We start from the raw sequence: 22,500 nt of genomic DNA, 5'->3' as shown, positions 1-22,500 counted from the left end.
ATTTATACAACGATGCTGTTGACGCGTCGGCCCTAAGTATCGCGAGATATCAAGGTCTCTCATATTGGCACGTAAATAACGTCGGTCTTGTAAATATCGCGTTATTTTGTCTCAACACCTCGCGACAGTTGGTCCCTTTGCGTAAAAATCAAATAAAACGTGCGTTACGTTAATGTGTTTTCTCGTTAAACGACGTAGTAAGTGTTGCCACTAATTTATCGCTCGAATAAAATTGCTCGCTACCGCAAAATCGCGACGTAAGTTGACTAGAAGATGAACGCGATGGCTTTTGCATTAATTTAACGTCTTAATCTTAGCGTTACAAAGTCACATGTCGTCGACAATTTCGTCCATTCGATTCCGCGACTGTACCTAGATACGCTGAACACGCTGCGCATATACTCATGTACAGATATACACATACACCTATCCATATATACATTCACACTAGCAAGGGACGTTGACTTACTACTGACTTACACGCTTGTACACGCGAAAGAGGGAGAGAGAATGAGTGAGTGAAGAGTGAGCGGGAGAGGAAATAACAGAGAGAGAGAGAGAGAGAGAGAGCACGCACACATCAAAGTAGCAGTGCAGTCCGCAAATGCGAACACGACCCACGCACACCAATGCGGGGAGATGCAGATACGTCGTCTCCCGGGGTTCTTGACCCGCGCAACACAGATAATACCATACGCATATACGTCATACGGTACGCCAGGAAGATGTTACCAAGAAAATATCGCGCCATGTTTCTGCGACGGTATGGGCCGCAAAGTCTTGATGAAAGAAAGTGAGAGAGTGAGAGAAAGAAAGAGAGCGAGAAACTGAGTGTAAGAGAATGAGAGAGAGAGAGAGAGAGAGAGAGAAAAGAAAAATCATACCGTATCTACTGACAGATAGCGAAACTTTAAGATCGCGTTAACGAGCTCGAGCGATTCGGCGATTCTCGTAATTAGCAAGATTATAAATATCGGTCGTAAGAAAATCTGAGAGAACCTTAGCTAGTGATTCTCGCGTAAAAACATCTCGCGAATGTATGCAGTAGTAAATAGAAAATATTGTATCATCATTCAGTTTTTTAAAGAAATTTTGTTTCTTATTTCCAAATGATTATATGTATATCGCGAGTACTGATATGTTAATTTAAACTCGTTTGATTTAGAGCGATAATTATCTATGTTTACACACGTAGCAGAAATACTCGTTTTGTCACGTCATTCTCAGTTTATCGTTCTGCCGGATCGGTGGAACGTCTTTTTTTTTTTTTTTTTTTTTTTTTTTTTTTTTTTTTTTTTATTCGACATAGTAGTTGGACACAAAAACAAGCTTTGTAGTAAAGACGGTTAATAGCCATAAAACGACGAGGATCGGGGACTAACATGAGCTATCCTATCTTGCCTGATAGTCTCGTGCCTCTGCGGCGGGGCTTGGAGGTGCAGTAGGTGCCGGCGGTGGTGGAGGAATGGGCAACATCAGTGAACGCACCCTCGAGGAATGCTGGTCTACCCTGCAGCGAGTGAGTTGAACACTCAGCCCGTTCACAAGATCCCTTTTATTAATGCTCTCTCCTTGCCCGACGCGTACCATCTTAAGTTCCTCGCTTTCTCCCGTCCGATCACCCCGACGGTCGAGGAGGTTGTCGCTCTGTCGTTTTTCATTTACGTATTCGTTTCAATTTATTTCCTTCTCTGCACGTCGGACGCACTGCGCGTCTCGTTCGTTGTTATTATTTTCTTTTTTTTTTTCTTCGTTTATCGCAAAAACGACACCATTCAGTTTTCGCTGTCATGCCTGCAATAATTTTGTGCTTCCGCGCAAACTCACCGAAAATCGAACATTGTCTCGTTTTGCATCACGATCGCTTTGCTCACTTATTCGTTCGTTATTTTCATCTCGATGTTACGTTATCTTTTTTTTTTTTTTTTTCATTTCATCTCTCCTTATTTGTGCTGGCATGTATATATGTATATTCGTTCGTCTTGTACCTCGTCGGCTGAATGTGTCGCCTTGTTCCTGTGCATTGTGAAATAGTCTTACTTATTACTCGTAACTGACCGTTAGCGGCGGTTCGAACGATCCTCGTTTTTGCTCGCGCTTGTACTAACACAAGCGCGTTAGTTGCGCAACACTAGAGACTTCACGAACGACACGGGGTACGCGACAAAACGCAATGTTTTGCGTTGTAACGCTTAACGAATTGCGCTCGTATCACGTGCGCGACACGAAAGTGTACGCGATCTCGCAGTGCCCAGTTTTGCGTCGCACGATCGCGAACGCGAGACTCATCTCGCGCGACCTTGATGCGTCAGCGTCGCAAGCACACCGAGCACACGAAAATACGGGAAAAGAAAGCGACGCTAACGAGCTCTGAATTACGTTAAACTGTCTTACGATGAACGGAGCAAGAGGTCCCGGCACGTGGAAAGGAGAGGCAGCGCGTTAAAAAGGCGGGATGTACTCGCCCTCCTTTGCCTCCTTGTCCCTCTCCGCGGCAAACTTTAAAATTCTCATCCTCGGAACGAAACAACAATTTGTTTCGTTAAGTAGCCGCGGCGCTCTTTTGTTTTTGCGGCTTCTTTTATTTTAGCGGCGATAGCGGTGGCGGTTGGAGTGACGGCTGAAAAGGTAACAGGAGGGGTGGAAAGAGGCGATGGGGTACAGGAGGAGGTTGGTCGTCGGGCACTCGTCGTTCCGTCGTATTCCACCTCGTCCTTCCTTCCTTTTCTTCCATCGCCACCTTAAAAGCCGTCTCGTCCCGCGCCCCGCACGCGCGCGAAGCGAAACTTTCGGAAAATCGCAAAAACGTCGAGCGATGGCGAAGTTTCCACGTTTCCTCGAGATTTAATTAAAACATTCGCCTCCTTTGTACCGTCCCCACGAGGCGTTCGCGGACCACCGAGCCGTCCAAGCGAGCTATCTATCCTTCTTTCGTTTTGTCCACGCGACGAGGATTGATAACGATAAGAGCATTTTCGATAAGCCAGAATTGATTTTTAATCCCCAGTCCTTAACATACGTTAACTCGTTGCAAAAGTCTTATCGCTTGGTATTGTCAAATTAACATTTTAAAAATAACGAAAGAGATTCTGCACATAACGTACAGTTATTTCGTTTCTGAAAATTTTACAGTAAATTAAAATAACGCAGCACATTCAACCCATTTTATATAAAATTATTTATAATTTTGTATGTCGTGTCATGTAAAAAATATTTAAAGAAATGAAATACAAATATACATATTTTGAGTGAGATACACGGTACGTCAAAATTATAAATAGATTTTTATACGTTGACATGAATCTTATCGCGAATAAATAGTAGATCGTCTAAATCGAGTTTTGCGAAAAAAAAATGTCAACAAGCGACGTGCTTTAAATGGAGTCAAACTAAATTGAATCGAGCTCTGTTTAATAAAAGATCGGTAAAAATAATAATATGCGAGATAGAGAGAGAGAGAGAAAGAGTGCGGTATTCAGCTGTTGTTTCTGACAGTGACGCCGTGAGTGATAAAAAAATTTTGAGACACTTGAGAATTTTTATTGTAAGCTCGTGGGAAAGATGAAGGGTTCCGCGAAGCGGGGTGGAGATGAGACGAGTGCGCCGCGATATTACATAAACATTCGCGGAGAACGTTTCTCACTGGGCCGGGGGTGCACCCGCGTTTTTTTTCTTCTACCGCACGCTACCTCGAAAATTAAAATCCAATTATTTCGACGCCTCTACTCGACCCGGCTCGGCTGATTCAAATGAATTTTTTGCCCGCGCTTCTCCCCAATTCGCTCTTTCAACGCGCGTTAAACCGGTTCCCTCGGCGCAACGACCATCGCCAAGTCTCATCCAGACTACGATCCCTTCATCGATCCGGGACTACGATTTCGGATCGAGCTGACAGCTGCTAGGAGAAACCAGTATCGTGACGAAGGAAACGGAGGATAAGTCGAGGGAAAGTCTAGGGCAGGGGAAAGGAAAAGAGATCGAGCTCCTTTTCAACGGATACAAATCGTTACCGTCATTGTCTCGATGCAGATTAACGTATCTTCTCCGCAACCAAATATTCTCATATTTACTAAAAACGTTTTTCAAAATATTTATTAACCAAATCAGATTTGATAATTAAATAGAAAACGCGAACACAAAAGTATCACCGAGATAGAAATTTAATAACTCGTCCCTCAAATCACTTTCATCGCACATAATAATGTGGATCGACGGATTTCTAATTATTTTAACAGAAGTAACGTAGAAAATTAATAAAATGCAGGAGCGTAGTATGACGATAGTCGCGAACAATGTATAAAGATTCAATCGCCGAGAGCGACAAAGTAAGACGATCGAATAATAATTACCGCTCCTCTCGCTTCTCTCTACCCCTATGATAGCGAGAAAAGAAACGCGTATTATCTATCTGCCAGCGCATTTACGCGTCTCATCCCGGGCATGTAAATCTCGAAGACTCTTTCTCACGTTGCGTCCCTCCGCAGAAGCGTAAGCTTCTTTTTTTCCTCTTCTCATGCCAGGAAAAGGTTCCCGTGTACTATTTAAATAACGGTTCTCGCGCGCGTGTCATTGTTTCACCGCTCTTTCTCTTTCGACGACTAACCCTTCTAGTTACCGGAGGAAAGGAGGTATGAGAAGGGGGGGAGGGTTGTTCTGTTTCGAATCGAGGAAGGAAACCGAAAGGGCGGATGACGGGAGGAGAGGGAAGGGGGTCAAGTTCCGTGCCGCATAGCCGTTACGGCAAAGACAGAATTACGACGTCTCAAGATGAGGGGTGCCTGCCTCTCCCCCCGTCGCCCCGATGCTTTACCCCTTCTCCGCTTGATCCCTTGAGCGGATCGTCACGGAGTTTCTTGGCTTTTCGGTAATTTTCTATGATTTTCGGATCGCATGATCGACAACGATAACGCTCGCGTATTCGGCCTAATCGAATGCGTTCGATCGCTCGAAAGTCGGCGAATCTGGAAGAAACAGCGGGTGATAATGTCCGAGAGGCAAATTATTTCTCTGAAATTCAATTTTCCTATAGAGGAGAAAGTTTCTTACGGAAGTGTCGCTTAAAAGTAAAAGCCTAACCATTTCGAAAAGTTTGCGAACGCGTAACTAAATTAAAATTAAATTAAAAAGAAAATAGCAACTAGCGATGTATAAAAGCGAGACATGAAAAACTTGCGGTAGTACAATCGGCAATAAATAAAGAGCAAAGTTATATGTACGTAATGATGACAATATTCGCAAAGACTCAACATTCTCATATATTCGGGTATTACGTGATCCCTTATAATTTTCCATTTCACGAATAATCGGAAATTCGCGCGAGTGGGCTGCATCGAAGCGCAGGTGTACCGTCCGCGGTCGCAAATTATATGTCAAAACCGCGCGATCTCGGTACAAAGAGTCCGTTTAAGGATGGGAAAAGGTGGAAGATGCGACGTGACGTCGCGGGCCCCGACGCGCACACACGGCATATACATACGGTTCTTTTCTCCCCCCAATTCCCCCGTCTTTCTTACGCGGCTTCGTCGCGACCTACCCCAAACAGACCACGAAAAAAAGAGAAGAGAGGAGAGGAGAGGAGAGAAGAGAAGCGCGCGGCGGTGAGACCGCGGAGAGGGCGAGGGAGGGCGTGAGACTGCGCAGAAAGAATGGGAGAAAGAAGGACGGAAAGAGAGGATGGAAGAAAGCGCGTTTGCGCCCACACACGCCCGAGAGGTTGCAACACGCGGATGACAAGGAGGAGAGCCGGGCACGAGAGAAGGAAGATCGCGAGAGAAACGGTCGGGTGGTGGCCAGAGAGGGAAAGGGTGGGGAGGGGGGAGGGGGTATATATGCGCGGAACGGAGTTTATTCTTTGTGCTTTTTTTTTATCGTTCGTTGACTCGGCGCTCTCCTCTGTAGCCGTGGCGAGAGAGCGGCGCGCTGCTCCGCGATAAGATTGCACTAGTAAGAGGGAAAGAGAAAGAGAAAATCTTGTTCCACGAAGAAGCGAAATCCGCCCGCGCACGCCATGCGTGCCCGCGTTACGCTTATATTACGTTTCAGCGTATATATCGGTGCTCTATCGCGGAAATATCTCGTTGGTTGCCGTAGATTGTCCGTAGATTTGCGGCAAATCGAACGACGTGAATAAATCTCGTCGATTATTGCGCGAGTTTTTATGCGGCGCGCACGGTAAAACGCGGGGTGACACGTGTTGCGCGATTATCGCTCAGACAAATATACGCCAGGTTATTCCGGAAGCGTTTATTTTTAATGACGCCTGTGCGCGCTAACGACGCCGCAGCGGTTGTAACCACTGCTGATTGCATACATTACGCGGAAATTAAAAGCAAGAAAACGAAAAGAGATGAGCGTCGCGAAATCACGCTGCATCGTGATAATAGAACGGGCGAAAGTTGTCCGGTGGGCCACGCGAATATTTGTTGCGGACAATTATGTCAATTAGCGGCACGTATTCGCGCGACGAACCGGCGAATTCGTTATTGAGCGGGGAATGCAAGTCCGCGCAAAACTCGCCTCGGGCAAGTTAAGCCAACGACGAAACATACACGCTTCGCCGAGGTGACTGACCTCCAAGTTCCCATAATGCATGCACGATTATAGGGCAGCAGAGGAGGATCGCGAACTGTTTTCGACCTTGCTGACGGTCCAATACAAATTGCGTCTCGAGCATGAAAATTCGACAATATCGATTATGCGTAAGGCGAGGAAGGGAAATGCGCGCGACTCGCAAATAGATCCGACTTCGATCCAATGTCTAATTTTAAATTCCAACAACAATCTCCGTACGTTACGTACCGCGTGTAACGAATAATATAAATGACTGCATAAACGCTTCTTATAAAGGTATATTCTCTTGAATAACGTTACTCGGTTAAAAATGGACAACGGTTATATTTCGAATTCGTGGACTCGAAAGGATCGAGATCGCTGATGCTGACAATACTATATCGAGACAAAGAAAAATTATCCGTGACAGAGGGGAATGGGGACGTAGGAGGGACGGCGGAAGAGAGAAAGATGGATAGTTGATAAAAAAAAAAAAAAAAAAAAAAACGGGGCACAAACGCGCGATGGTAGCGAGAGTTGCCATTTCGTGGCTCTTTCGCGGTCGAGAAATCTTAGCGTCCGTCTCGTGAGAGAGACGGCGCGCGTATCCGAGAAACACTCCTCTCCTCTCCTCTCCTCTCCTCTCTTTACCGCCTCGTGCGCGGCAAAAGATCGTTGCCCTTCTAAATATAAGTTTGCAAAATCGAACAGCAAAACTGCAGAGTTTTGCCGCGGTCTGCGCCGTTCCGTGTGTATATTGCCGCTAGATCAGCCCCCTTCTTCTTCTTCTTCTTCTTCTTCTTCGTTTCTTCTTCCTTGTCGAGACTTCCCTCTACCTCCCTCAAGCCTTCCCGCCTTCTGTTTCCAGTACCATGAGCCATGTCGCTTAGTCCTCCGCCACCACCGCATCCTCCTGGACGTCCTCCTCGTTCCCCTCGTTTCTTACGTCCATCTCCACCACCTACTTCGATCTCCCTCTCGTCCGCCCTCTTTCCTTACGTCGCGATTCCCCTCACGGGCCCATGGGCTTGAAACCCCACTGTTGCTCCGCGATCTCGGAGGCCCGCAAATTCACTCCTTTGGCTGCGTCGACTTTCGGACGAAATTCGCGCGCTTGCACGAAAGCGTAGTCGTAGGTCAGGATCTGGCTGCGAGAGCGCGGGAAGAAAGGAGAAAAAGAACGAGAAAAGGGGACGAAGGCAGACGCGCGCGAGAAGAAGCGAGAAAAGGATAATTCCCGAGTTTTCTCTTGTAACGATAGCGAGACAAATATATATATATATATCTGTGCATTTTGCGTGCACTTGGAGGTATTCATCGAAATGCAGCGCATCTAAAGCAGCCGCGGTTTTATTTCTGTATACATTCATGCGCGTGAACCTATTGTACTTATTGTACAGAATTTTTTCGATAAATTTTTAGAAATATCTTTTCTAACAAAATATAGCTATAGCTTTTGAAACAATCTCTCGAATATGAGTCTCTCTGATTAGATGGACCTAAATTAATACAAATTACAATATAATCTCGAGAAATAAAATATTTTCAAGTATTTAATGTAAAATTTAGCGAATTTTTACCTGGCTACTTTTTATAAAGAGATTAAACTGAATCCAACGTTAGAATATGACATTGTATTAACATCCGACATCTTGGGGGGACCGGACCGCCATTCGCTCGAACGGGCCGAAATTCAGACATTGGCCTGGCCGTAGTCGTAGGTCAGGATCTGGCTGGGAATGCGAGGGAGAGGAGGAGAGGCGAAAGAGAGAAAAAGATGGGCGCGTGCGGAGAAAAGGAAGGGAAAGAGCGAACGAGCGAGCTCTGTCTGCCGATGGAGACGCGCGGGGAAGAAAAAGGCGTGCACGCACCACGAAAGACGGAGATAAAAAAAAGCGCGAGTAGGCCGGAGGAAAGAATAGCCGATTCGGAATCTGTGTCAGCGAGGCCACGACGGCGACAAAGACACCGACAATGACGGCGATGCACCAATGTCATTCGTACGCCGCAACGCGGGAAAGAAAAAAAAATCCGCGAGAAATACGACAAGAAATAATCGAGATTTTTTTTTTTTTTTTTTTTTTTTCCTTTCATTCTTTTAAGATTAAGAATATGGAGGTCAGACGATTAGAAAGTGGGGAAGCAATCTTGTCTCGGCAAAATTAATTCGATCGATTAAAAATTGCAATTCGTACGGAGGTGAGGATGCTTTTGTGAGAAAAGTCCCTGGAGAGTGTCGTAAAGATATCGGTAACGATGCGCGAAGCGAATCGCATTGAGATGCATCCGCGCGATGCCGCGACAGAAGTTACGTTAGTCGAGTTTACTTTAATTGTTAATTAAGAAAGGCATGCCAGTACACGATATGGTTAAGACATACTTATCCCTCAGAATGCGAATTTTATTGTCGCGCTCTTTATACGCTCGCGGTAACTATAACGCCGCGCGCCAAACGGGAAAGCAGCGATCGTTCGGAGTCTGCATATTGCAGCAGCCAGCGCTCCCGGCATCATCATCATCATCGTCGTCGTCATCTCGTGCATGCGTGGGTGAATAGCCTGGCTGTTCTCGAGCGCGAGAGTGACGGAAGAAAATGAGAAGGATGAGAGGTAGACGGCAATAGATAGAGAAAGAAAAAAAAAGAGAAGGAGAGAGAGAGAGAGAGAGAGAGATCGATGGAGAGACAGCGACATGTGTAAAGCGAATGCGAAACGAGGACGGAAGAGCCTGCGGAGAGACTGTGAGACAGAGAGAAAAGGAAAAAGATGAGCATTGTCAGATAGATACTTTGACTCTTCTCTCTCTCTCTCTCTAGGTTCTTTACTCTCGGCCTCTTTCTTTCTTGTCTCCATCGCGTCCTTGTCCCGCCGATGGACGAAAGAGGAAAGTCTACTCGACGAGATCGTACCACGGGTCCCACCGCGTTTCTTCCACGGGCCTTCATCCCCACTAGAATTTATCTCATCGCGTTACTACGCATCTACGTCCCCACTAGAGCACGGTCCCAAATTTAGGGCAAGACCATTGGTCGATCGTATACTACTTTCAGATTAGAAACTCCCTCCGAACCACTACTATTTTTGACGATCCGAATTTATGCTAAATATCCACGCCGTCCGTCTCCCGAAGCTAAGAAAATGCTCTTCGCCAACGAGTTCGTTTGTGAGTCACACTCGACGTCCGCGAGAGAATTCCGAGATTGTAATGCGCCGAATAAATTTATATATGATAATGGATTTCATCTAATTGCGGAATCATTAATATCTTATTAATAGATGCAAAATTGAAATGAAAATTGAAAGTTCGGTTCTCGGGTCTATTCAACCTACCATCATCGTTCGATCTATGCAACCCCAGCCGTTCCTGAAACCCCATGTAGATAGAGTGTTCATTGCCGGCAATAGCAACGAGCGCTACCCCACTCTCATTCTCTCCTGGATCCGCTCTGGTGGCTTCTCGAGGCGAGTACTCTACCTTCGGACCTTCGCGCCAGTGCCCCCCACTGTATCGTATACGGCCAATCCGCGGCGAGGACGCCGGCGTGAAGCCTACGCGGCGACGGCCAAGCCGATTCTCGCCGGCGCCCCAGCATTTTATACGGAAAAGACTCTTTAACGAAGCACAAGGTGCGCACGCACGACCAACTTCACGCGACACCACGCGCGTACCGTGTCATACACACACACACACACACACACATTCACACACATACGGGGAAGCGAGAGTGCGACGGAAACGACGACGACGACGACGACGACGACGACGACGACGACGACTATCAACATCACGAAAATCACGACAATCCTGACCACGAGAGCCAGCGACATTTCCCACTTTATCATTATCCCCTTTCCTCGTCTACGCACTGTCAGCACGGAAAAAAGAAGATACAAGGACCAATCTGGATGAAAAAGAGGGTGCAACGAGTGGTACATCACTGGGTGATCCAAGAAACACTTACTGTGAGACCGATCGACAGGTGGAGACAATGGATTCTTGAGAGAAAAAATCGCGTAACAAGACAGGCACCATTCGTTATCTCAGGAAGCAATTGTACGAGAAAGCCATACTGCATCCATCTTCGAGAGACCAACATGATCCTTCGAGGAGACCAAGAGAGAGCCTCGAGGGTGTCGAGCTGTCGATCTGTCTCGTCTCAGCGCGAAGAGTCGTAACGCGTACGTGAAAGAAGATCATCGGCAATGTGCACGCCGTTGACAGCTGACAGTGCGTTAGGTTGATCCTCTCTCGTCGTCTCGTCTCACGCGTTCTCCGTTCCTTCCTTTTCCGCCTCCTCGTACTTCGATTCCGTCGGTTCTCCAAGCGCTCCTACCTCGTCTCCCTCTCCCTCCCTTTGACTTTGCAATCTTCTTCTTCTACTTCTTCTTCTTTGTCACCCTCCACCATCGGAACCGCCGCCCCCACCAGCCAACGATCAGCCGCGCCGCGAAGTGCCGAACGATGAACTCGGGCAACAGTGTGCCATATTTTGTGATCTTTTTACTTAGCTCCTACCACCGCGATTTAACTGTGATCCACCTACTGTAGAGAACTCACGTGCGCACACATACGAGAGGTAAGAGTCAACGCGAAAGACCACGAGTACACACGAAGCCAGTAGGGAGACAAGTCAAGTTACTCACTCGCGTTCCTTCACAAAAAGCGATGGTAAAGGTAAACAGATAAACCAGTACTTGACTGGTCTCTCCATTGACTACGTGCAAGCTCGACATCATCGCGGAGAGAAAAAGGGGGTGGGAGGGGAGGGTGAAGGAGCAACTGAGCCGGTGTCGTGTTTCATTTCCGGATTCGCCCCATTGTGCTGCCCCAGCGTGGCAAACATTGGCCGACAGTTCCGATATTATGGAACCGCCGTAACGACATTGACATTTTCGTGCCGTCCACGTGCTCCTTCGTCATTCGCATTCGTGAAACCGGCCGCGAAACTTACGATTAGCCTTAAGAGACCGACCCCACACCGTCCTTCTTCAGGATCGCGTAGCGCGGCCGCACATTCCGGAACGAGGACGACGCGCTCCTTGGAGCGCGAACGATACTGGCCCCTGGATAACGCGACACCGCCGAGATATCCGAGGAGAAAGATCCGCGCGTTCACTTCGCGTCCGCGCGAAAGCCTTACAGCACGCGTTCCGTTAAACTTGCACTCTTCAAAGAGATTTCCGTGTCCTTCCGGGACCAAGAAGGTTTAACCTCGATCTATCCAGCACTCCAATCTGTACTTTGCCTCGCGAGCATTCCGTTCTAATTAAACGAGCTATTAAACGAATAACTCTTTTAGAAGCTTCAGCATCGAATTTAAAATGTCGATTCTAGTATATATTCTAATATATACAGGGTGGCCCCGAACGTTCCAGCCAGACTATAACATCTCTATAGGAAATTTAATTCTGAAGCAAAAATTTTCTATAAACATGGGTCGAAAAATGCTTGCTTATACGAAGTTATCGCTCAAAAATCTCTGATGCAAAGGAAGAGCGAAAGCTGAAAAGAAAATGAAATAAAAAAGAATGAAACTTAATAAATTTCTTGAAAAAAAAAAACGATAAAAATCTTTTTCTTTTATAAAAATAAAATAAATTTTTTAAACTAAAATTGCACGTAATGACCGATCTAGTCGCTTTACGGATTTCCTCCCGATTCAATTTTAATCGATCTAACAATAAGTAACAAAAGCACTTTTTGTACGTTTCAAACTGGTTATATCAAAATCTATAGAACGTGCAACAATCATTTTGATCTCATTTGAAAGATAATTTAATTTTTTACAAAAATTAAAAAAAAATGTATGAAATAATCACGATTTCAGAGGTTTTTGACGTAAACTTCTTAAGAAAGCATTTTTCGACCCACGTTTATAGGAAATTTTTTTGTTCAGAATTAAATTTCCTATAAGATCTCAAAGTCTGGCTGGAACGTTCGGGGACACCCTGTATTTATAGCGATATAAATATAAATATATATATATATATATATATATATATATATATATAATGAGACATGGTTGTTAATGGATCATTAATTAGCATACTATTGTATATGCGATCTTGGCGCATAACAAAAAAAAAAAAAAAAAAAAAAACACTCGAGATGGGACAATCACATTTAGCGCCAAAGATGTCAAGCACGAATACGAAATAAAGATCTCGATCGGCGTCGCGATTCGATCGTGTCTCTTTTTCGGAGTATACTGATCGTACGGGGAGATTCGTGGCGCGTCTCGACCTACTCGACAAAGTCGAGACGGACTGATCGACCTCCCGTGACGCTCCGTCACTTACTTGCCAATCGACTGAAGGAAACTCGTCCCGGAACGTTTCGCGTGCTCCTGCCTGCGTAAGCTACGCGTAGCGTGTATCGGCATTTTTCGCGCTTGATATACGGCGCGCGGCAGGCGGCACTATAAGACGACGGGATCGCTCGCGTGTAGAGGGAAATGAGAGCCGTGAGCGAGAGGCGTGGAGAGAAGAAAAAGAGAACCGGGGAAGAAAACCGCAGAGAGAGTTAAAGTTAGAAACTGACTCTCGCGTGTACTAAGAAATAAATTCTGCGAGAGAACGATAAAATAGAAGGAATGAAAATATAATACATTTTTCAAGATAAACAAAAGGAGTAAAGGCGCTAAAAAAAAAGAAAAAAAAATCTCTAAAACTTTTAATTAAACCGATAAAATATATAGATGCACTTTTGAAGAGAGAAAGAATACGAGAAAAAGAGAGAGAGAGGGGGAAGGGGGGGAGGAGGGGAGGAGGAGAGGAGAATAAGGAGTACAAGGACAGATGAACGAAAAAAAAAAAAAAACATGCCGCGCATGCAAATCGCGCGTATGCTCGAAGAAAAATGATTTCGCTGGCAAAAAGCCAACCCTTTCCCCGCGCGTCTCTCGTGGGAATATCGCCGAGGGCTGTGACGAGGGGAGAAATTTGAGTTACCTACGATCTACGGAGGAAAAAAACTCGCGACGCTCAATAGGATAAACTTGGTTCCGTTTGAACGATACGACGAGCTCCGCGACGCTCTACGAGCGCGGGAAAGGAGAAAAATCGTCATCTCGTTGCGCATCGCGCGATTCATCAACGACGCGAGCAACAATCGGCGCTTGTACTCGATGCTGCTTAATGTTTCGCGTTCGGCTTGGCTCTTGTAGCGAGCGAGTGTTGTTATTTATCTCGACGAGCAATCATCTATCGAGCATACCAACGTTATATCGTAACGCACTTTTCCCCCCTTGGGTTCCCCCCCTTTTTCGGTTCGAGCGTTCGCTTTTCCGAGTTTATCGAACCCCGACATCCCGCGAGAAGCGCGGGTGGAACCGAAGAAAAGATATAGGAAAGATGAGAGAAAGAAACGAGATGGATAGAAGAGGACGGGATTTAATAAGAAGAAAAGACGCGCGAAGGAAAAAGGGGGAGGAGGGAGGAGGACGCGGAATGAGCGGCTGACGGGGAAAGAAGCAAAGTACGAGAGAGAGAGAGAGAGAGAGGAAAGAACTCGCGTTGGCGAAGACGTGGCAACGGCGCAAATGCAGAATGTGCATGCTGACATAAAACATACATATATGCAAGATGCAGCAGCAGCAGCAGCATGCAGCAGCGGCCAGCATCCTGCGCTCTCTCTCTCTCTCTCTCTCTCTCTCTTTGCCAGGCGCGCCGCTTGGCGGACGCTCGACCGTGAGCCTCTCGGCCACGTCGTTGCCGCGCGTCGGACCCGCGTTCTCGGGGCCTTCGGATTCCACGATTTGACTCGGTCTTACTTTTGACTATCCTCTTGCGCGTCCCGGGGAACGTTGATCTCGCGCGATCGAGACCTTCGCAAGAACGCGTCGTTACGCGACCTTCGCCACCACGTCAAAGCGTCGCGCGAATATTTTGCGCGTCGTCGGCGCGACGTTGTCAAAATCGTGTCAATCCTTTTAATCGCCATTCTCGCGCACATTGCTCCCCCGTATATCGAAAAATCCCTATCCGATATTTAACGACGCCCATCGCGATAGAAATTTTCCATTAAACAGGACGCTCTAAAAATACGACGCTTTCTTCGAATCGCTACGAAAATTAAACTGAGAAAAGGATAATTGCGGTCGAATTGATCATTTTCGAGGTAATGAACTTTTTTATATATTGTATATATATATATATATATAATTTGAAAAATTTAAAATTGATATCGCGTGGTCTACCGTGCTCTAATTTTTTTATCGTCGTTGGAAGGTCAGGCCTCGTAAATGGATAAAAGAAAAATAATAATCGCGTAAATTGCGTTCGCGCAATCGTCGATCCCTCGAGCTCCATCTGCGCCTCCATCGAGAACGAGGAGCGAAGAAAGAGATGGAGCGCATCGCGCGAGCGGTGAACCTGACCTCCGACAACGCGTAGCGGCGTCGGCGGCGTTCGGTTCGGCATTCCCCTCCGAAGCCACGCCGAGAATCTCCCCGTCTCGCTCTCCTCCGTCTCTCCTGCTCCCCTCGACAGTCACGCTTCGGCGTCATTAAAATAAATTAGAGATTATCAAAGACAGTTTGCCGGCTTTCTTTCATCAACGACTCGAGCAGCCAAGTATCGCGAGGGACCGCTCGTAAAAAAGAAAATATCGCAATGCCATATTAACGCTTAACGCGACAGAGTTTCTTATAAAAAGAATTATCTATATATATATATATATATATATATATTGTATATATATAATTGGCAAAAATATATTATTGCGGTAAGATATTATTGTTAAAAAAATTGTCGGATGATGCGGATAAGATAAAGCGGATAAAGAAGTCGATCGTGCGACTCCTTACCGGCGCGTCTCTCAGGGTCGTCTCCAGTGTCGAGGATTCAGCAATCGGTCGCGTACTCGGTCAAGGTTACGCGGATATGGAGACCGTTAATGCCATCTCGCTCGATCGACATAGTCGAGTGTAAACATAAACGCGGCCGGGGGGAACGGCGTCGTTTTCGATATTTACATCCCCGCGAGCTCTTAATTTGTCACACGACCGATCGTCGTGCTTGACGTTACATTACGCCCGAGATAATTTCCCTCGCGTTCTACGCGTTCTTCGTCGTTTTACGACTTTTCCTTTTCCTCCCTTCTCGCACAATATCTCGTTCGCGTACAATATTCTACGACTCGTCGAACGTCTCGGGACTTATCGTCCTCGAGCTCCAGCTGTCGTCGGCTCGTTCCCTGAAAAGCCGCCGCGCTTCGCGATGATTTAGAGAGCGTAAGCGGGCTCGATAAGCCTCGCAAGGTTTGCCGGCGCGCGGCAAACGATAACAAAGAGTCGGAAGGAGAACGCGAGGAAGGAATGATTTTCCACGGACTGTACCGGTGATACTGACCACCGACAAGTCTGCTCATATTGTCTTACCTTGCCGCGGAGCCGCGATCGCGTTCGTTCGCCGAGACACACACGTCCCGTCACGCCGACTGTTAGCATACGTTTGATATGATAAAAAAATACGTGACGCGCGAAAGGTTACTGCCTCGAGCGAAGGCGGCCGATATATGTGTTTGTACACACAGGCAGAGGCAACGGTGTCGGTCTCTTGATTCTTTTCCCCTACCAAAGGCTCCCATCCCACCCCGAGCGAGAGCGCGAAAGCAGAATTTCGTCGCTGGCCATCTCGCGATGGCGGTGCGTGTGCCGCTCTGCGTAAACAACGCGAGAGAGAGAGAGAGAGAGAGGTTACGGAATTGTATTATCGTCGATGTGCCGCGTAAATATAAAAACGGGGAGCCTCTCGTCGCGCCCGATAGCGATTTGTAACGTCAACGTTGGCTCGATTAATATCGAAGTTCATTTATCGCGGCTAATTTAACGTGCCCGTCTACTAGCCGGGCTCTCGCCGTTCAGCGAGCACGGATGCGACGCAGCGCGATGCGAAGAGCGAAACCGGCGCGGCAGCGGCGAGGGGAAAATGTCGGAGAGAAAAAGCGAAAGAGAGGAGAACCGGTGCGTAATCTGACACGGTCTTGCACGGATGCGGCCGGTTCTTAAATCCAGCTTGTTATTTGTCCTTTTTGTTGCCGTGCCGAAAGAGAGGAGCGGCGGCGAGTCGACGACGAGGAATAGTCGCGAGTGTACTTTGCGCGCCGTTATTCACGCGATCGTATCGATCCTCTGGTTCTTATCAGCCTGACCTCTTCCTCTCTTCCATCGGAAGAGAAAAAACGCACGTCTCAGATACATATATATATAATATATATGGAAAAATCTCGTATTCTCGTGACATCCGGAACATGTTATATTTATCCCACAGCTGCTCAATACATCAGATTATTAATATACAAGCGAGTAATAATTTCTTAAAGATATTAATTTTCTAACGGCAAGTGTATAATTTCGCCGACCGCGGTTCGGAATAACGCGAGACGGCGTTTATCGGCGCGACGCGATGACGTACGCACAATCGTGACGCAACATATCATCGCATTTGACTGCGGACAGTTGGACGAAGTAATCCTCCTCGCGCGATGAGAATGCATCCTACATATATATAGAGTGCATGTTTGTCCTTCGTTCGTAATTCCGCGGAATGCGGAAAAATCGAATTGTGTGGAAATCCCGCGTATAAAAATTCTCGGCGTTCTCTCGTCGCGCGTGCGACGCCGTCGGCCACGCGTTCCGTTATCCTTCATCGCGCGGTGGGGAACGGGGAAGGAAGCAAAGACAAGAGGGACGAGGAGACAAGGATTGTGGAACGCGAGACGAAAAGAAACGATCGCGAAAAGAGGTTCGATGACGCGTACTCTCACGCGATTCCCCTTCGCGAGCGGAATCGATAACAGCGATTAAAACTCAAATATTGTATATCTCCGAGCGGTGAGAAATGTTAAATTACTTCGAGGGGGGAGGGAGGGGGGAGGGGCCGGGCGGCGAGGCGGACGTCGCTGTTCTAAAAATGAGGATCCATAAATAATGGAAGAATTTGCGGTTGGATTCCCTAATCGGCATACCCGCCCATCGAAGATACCTCGGTATATTTGTACGCGAGCCTTTTCGAGGGTGGATCGGGAAGCGAAATAGAGGGACGAGGGGAGAAAGTGGAGAAAGGTGCGCGGAGGGAACGGTGATTAGGTGCGAGGCGATTCCGCGATCGCGAGCATCGTCGTCGGCTTCGGCTTCGTACGCGCGCGATCTATGTGTGTGTGTGTGTGCGTGCGTGTGTGTACCTATACGTATTTATGTACCGTACAGAGTGTAAAGCACGCGCGCGCCGATGTATGCGCGAGCCGATGAGCGCGCGACAATGTGCGTAAGTACGTAAGAGCGCGGCGATGACTCATGTGTCAGAACGTCGACAAATCCAGGCGGCCGCGAAACGGAGACCGAAATCGAATCAGACTCAACGATTAACTCGAAGAACAGATTCTTTCGACGAGTTTAAGGAGAAATATTGCACGAATCAGCTAATTGATAAATCTAACAGATACGTTTCGAGATTCATGAATTTGCGCAAAAGCACGCGCGCACGTACCTTTAGCCTTTTAAGATATAAAATTAATAATTAATTTATGAATTAAACATTTTTGCCCCGTTGAATATAATTTAATCATAAATACGATATTATCTCTTATATCCGACTAACTTTTTCTTAGCGATTGTACTATGAGAAAATTTTATGGTGACCGTATACAAAAATTCGTGATAATAAAAATTTCAATTCTACGAGTCTTTATTTTAACTCGTCAATTAATTATTAATTTTATATTTTAAAAGGCTAAAGGTATACTTTAGCGCAATGTTAAATTCATGAATCTCCAAATGTATTAGATTTATTAACTTTTAACGTAGCTGATCCGTTCCAAGAAAGCTTGGGTACGCGCGATAAAAAAAAGAAACGGTGGGCTTTTCACTATCTGTCTCTACTCGGATTAACGAAACAAATATTTTATGCATTTCGTGCGTAGACGAGTGGTCTACGCGTGGAATATGTAAATCGCCGTCTTATATATTATAAGTAATCTACGTAGATAAACGGATAAAACTCAACCGCGGCTTTCCATTATTCGTTCGCCCGCGTAATCAGATTACGCGTAAAGCTTCAAGGTGTCTCGCGTGTAGACTATTCGTAGACGTCGCGCCGGCGCGCAAATTTTTCCCCCCGCGCTGTCGTCGCCTCGCCATCTCTTTTTCCCGATCATTAGGCGAGCGAGGATCACCAGCGTTGATCGTGGACAAAGTTGATTCCAACTCGTACAATCGTACGATTGCGAAACGATCTGTCGCTAATCTTAGAATGAACGAGCGTACTCGATTACGTCGGGTAATTTAATTTTCGATTACGTATCGACGGGCATAATACCGTTAATCGTAGTATTATTTATGCATCGTATCATTCCTACAACGTGTAATGCTATCTTATTGCTCTCTATTTGCCGTAATACTCTTTCGCGGAAATGATCTCTCTTAAATGAGATCAGTGCATTATCATTGAAAAACAGTGAATAGTTACCGATGACGCGAATCACCGATGATAAATATGGTATTGCGAATCGATGATAAAAATATGCGACTTACATTATATTATAATACGAGATGATTTTATAGCGATATAATTTGACCAAGACTCTTGTTCATCTCTATGGGTTTATTTTGAGAGCAAAATAAATAGAGAAATCTCGAAACCCATATCTTGCAAATGTATACTTATCACTATTGATTTTTGTAAAATGTTACCGTATTTAGCGAGACGTAAGACTCCTGGAGTAAAGTACGAGTGCCTTCAACGAAGATCACTGATCTTTGGTAAAATCCTGTGTCGCTATTTTCGTCAGTAATATTTTCATACTACTCTCTCTCTCTCTCTCTCTCTCTCTCTCTCTCTCTCTCTCTCTCTCTCTCTCTCTCTCTCTCTCTCTCTCTCTCTCTCTCTCTCTCTCTCTCTCTCTTTCTCTCTTTCTTTCTCATTCGGTTTAAGAGAGATCGAAATCTTATAGCTGTCGGAGCGTCGCGCGCGAGTTACATCATCGTCAAAGACGAATATTTCGCGGACAAAATTCGAGCGGAAAAATGGCGAGATTAATTTTTTTTTCCGAACCAAAGAGGAGACTGGGGCGCAAACTATGATAAACAAATGAGACTTGGCAACGCGGCCGTCGACGACTGCAACAGCCAAGGCCTGCCGGACTTTTATTTTTCTGTCTTTCTCTCGCTCGGCCTTTTACTATGCGCCCCGTGCGTCCGTCCCGTTCGCGCCTTCTTGTTCATTGCCTCTCTCCTCGCTATGTAAGAGAAAGAGCAAAGACGAAGGTACGGTGTGGCGAAGGCGGAGGCGGAGGCGGAGGCGGTGGCGGAGGTGGCGGCGCCGGTGGAGGAAGAAGAGGCTCACACAGAGACTTCTTATTTGCTTCTTTCGTTATTCCCCTCATTTCCCTCCCCGACCGCCGCGGCAAACGGCCGTCGCTGCTTTCTTTCGCCGTTTTCTTCTCCTTTTACTTCTTCTCTCGCGCGCATCCCCTCACCCGGTTGCAACTCCGGCGGTGGTCTTTCAGCCCCTCGAACCGGCGGTTTATTTTTATTGCGATGTTCTGTCCCCCTCCCTCCCCCACACACACTCCCTCCTCCTCGCCCCTTATTCCCATCTCCCACCTTTCCCCGCAACCTCAACCGTCGCTCCTCGGACTCGGCTTCTTTTTATCCGTGTTGCTCGCGCGTTCTTTTCTCTTCTTTTCTTTCCTCCTTTCTTTCTACGCCCCGCACCTCGCGTTGCCCGTGGTCAGTAATTTCGCGAAGGGGTGGCGACGAGAATGCGCGCCTCGGCCTTCGCACGGTGGCGTCTTCTTCTTTTTGCATCGACTCGCCTTCCTCCTCCGTCCCCGTTCACCCCCCCCCCCCCATTCTTTTTTCGCTTCTTTCGCGTCCCGCCGTTCTTACTTCTCGCGTACGCGCGCTGCAGTCTCGCGATAAGGAAAAGTATTGACTCTACGCGAACAACGCGCGCGGCCCAAGAGCGTTCTCTCTAATTGCCACGCGACATATATCGCGGATATTTGCAAAGTTAATGGCCCGCTCTTTATCCGCGCGATCGACCGACGATACGATCGATCGTATACGATACTGCACTTGGCCCCGGTGTACTGGTATATAAATCGTTCTTAAAAATTAGAACGCGCCAATATTTCCACACGCAATCTCGTCCTCGTGCGAGATCTCGATAAATTGTATTCTCTCGCACGCGAGGATTCCTCTCGATGTTGAAGAGATCGCTATTAATAATACAGTTATCTAATACGGCAATTCTATATAATTCACGAATTTATTAAAGGAATCATGATTCGTCGATGCGGAATCATTCTCGAACCGCGAGTCTACTCAAATCGACTCTCGAATTAGTCATCGCATATTTAACCGTATCTTATTTGCAGTGGCAGATTAATTAGCTTAATTGATACGTCTTGATCTACTTCTCCCTTCTCGCGCGTGTTCGCATATCGAAAACGAGACGATCGAAATGCAACACAAGTATCGATTCGAGCGGACTTGGAAGGCGATATCTCGATTGTCCTGCATTACTTTGGTATCCCCCGATACACTTTCTCCGCGGCTACTCTACCGAATCGTCGCGCGTTGCGTAGCTCGTTTATGGTCGTTGCACTTGTCTCTCTTTCTCTCTTTAGTTTTTCCACAACGATTCTCCGTCACGTTTAACGACTTTATTACAACATTCACCGATACGTCATCGATCATCGGTACTTTAATTGCAAAATCGAGACTACTTTCACCTTTCGCGGCGATAAGAGAAATTGATACAAAAATTTGTAATATATATTTTACAATTGAAAGAGCAAATGCGGAATGATACGGTAAAATATCGAGCAAGAATAAATAATATAATAAAGATTGAAATTTTAAATCATATTCCAAAATATATGAATATATAAATGTTTAATTTTTCTCAATTCCAATATAAATGTAATGTAACAGGAGTATCTGCCGGCGAATCTAATGACATATCGCTAGAGCGAATGATTATATTGTATAATTAAAGTAACGCGCCTTGTATATAAATAATATCTTTATCTGAAATACGATTTTCTTGCATTTTAAATATTTACACATCTCGCGCCGCGGTCTTTCGCGACTTTTTTATCCGTCTCGCTAAGTCGACCTTCATCCAGCAGAACGGAGATCTCGCCGATGCGAATAATCCGATTGAAAGTTTCGGTCCAGGAACAACTCTCGAGACTTTTGCCAATCCCTCTCGCGTCTATTTCACGAAAGAAGAAGAAGGAGAAGAAGAAAAAAAAGAGAGAAATCAGGAGAAAGAGACATGGTCGTGTCACATGCTCTCTTCTTCCGGTCCCATTGAGGATTCTCACGGACACACGCGCGACAACGTTTATAGCGAGCGTCTTATCGCGACGTCACTGATAAAGCAGCCATGATGGATAGGCGAAGAATCTTTACCCGCAGACTCCGCCCTGTTTTCTCTCTCTCTCTCTCTCTCTCTCTCTCTCTCTCTCTCTCTCTCTTTTTCTCTAGGCAGACGCGCTTTTAGAACGCACTTTTCTACGCCGTTAACCTTCGCGACTCCACGCCCAAAATAAATCGCCGAAGGCAGAAAGAAACATGGCGATCGCGTGGTGAAAAAGATAGAAATGCGTTTTGAAAACGCAGCTTTCAATCGAAATTGATCGAGATGAAATGCGGCATCGCCGTCTAAATATAACTGTCCGATATTATAATAAATATATAAATAACTAATAGGATTTTTACGGGGATAAACTTAATTGAATCGATAAAATTTATGGCATGCAAGTCCAAGGATTTACTTGAAATATGAAAACAATAAATTCGAAATAATGCCACAGAGTGAACATTATATTATTTATAACTGTAATAAATAATATTTTTTAATTGGAATATAATTTATTTATAATATATCGAATGAAAATTGCGCCCTGTTATCGGAGTACTCTGCGTTGATACCACTGCTT

General features: G+C 46.1%; 1 protein-coding gene and 1 long non-coding RNA gene across 13 annotated transcripts in view; one reads left to right on the top strand and one right to left on the bottom strand.

Moving 5' to 3' along the window:
- LOC138941270 (uncharacterized) overlaps positions 1–22,500 on the bottom strand; it is a 244,728-nt gene that overhangs the window by 153,619 nt on the left and 68,609 nt on the right. The gene's annotated exons all lie outside the window — the stretch shown is intronic.
- Dati (zinc finger protein datilografo) overlaps positions 1–22,500 on the top strand; it is an 87,902-nt gene that overhangs the window by 1,631 nt on the left and 63,771 nt on the right. For all 11 annotated transcript variants that reach the window (XM_070310751.1, XM_070310756.1, XM_070310753.1 and 8 more), the window contains exon 2: positions 1,409–1,519. In XM_070310751.1, the coding sequence (XP_070166852.1) occupies positions 1,409–1,519 (111 nt within the window). The remainder of the gene's footprint in view (positions 1–1,408; positions 1,520–22,500) is intronic.

Source organism: Polyergus mexicanus, unplaced genomic scaffold, assembly GCF_030449975.1.
Source record: "Polyergus mexicanus isolate NDT 795.1 unplaced genomic scaffold, iyPolMexi1.0 SCAF_18, whole genome shotgun sequence".
Taxonomy (NCBI): domain Eukaryota; kingdom Metazoa; phylum Arthropoda; class Insecta; order Hymenoptera; family Formicidae; genus Polyergus; species Polyergus mexicanus.
This window is presented reverse-complemented; position numbering and strand designations above follow the sequence as displayed.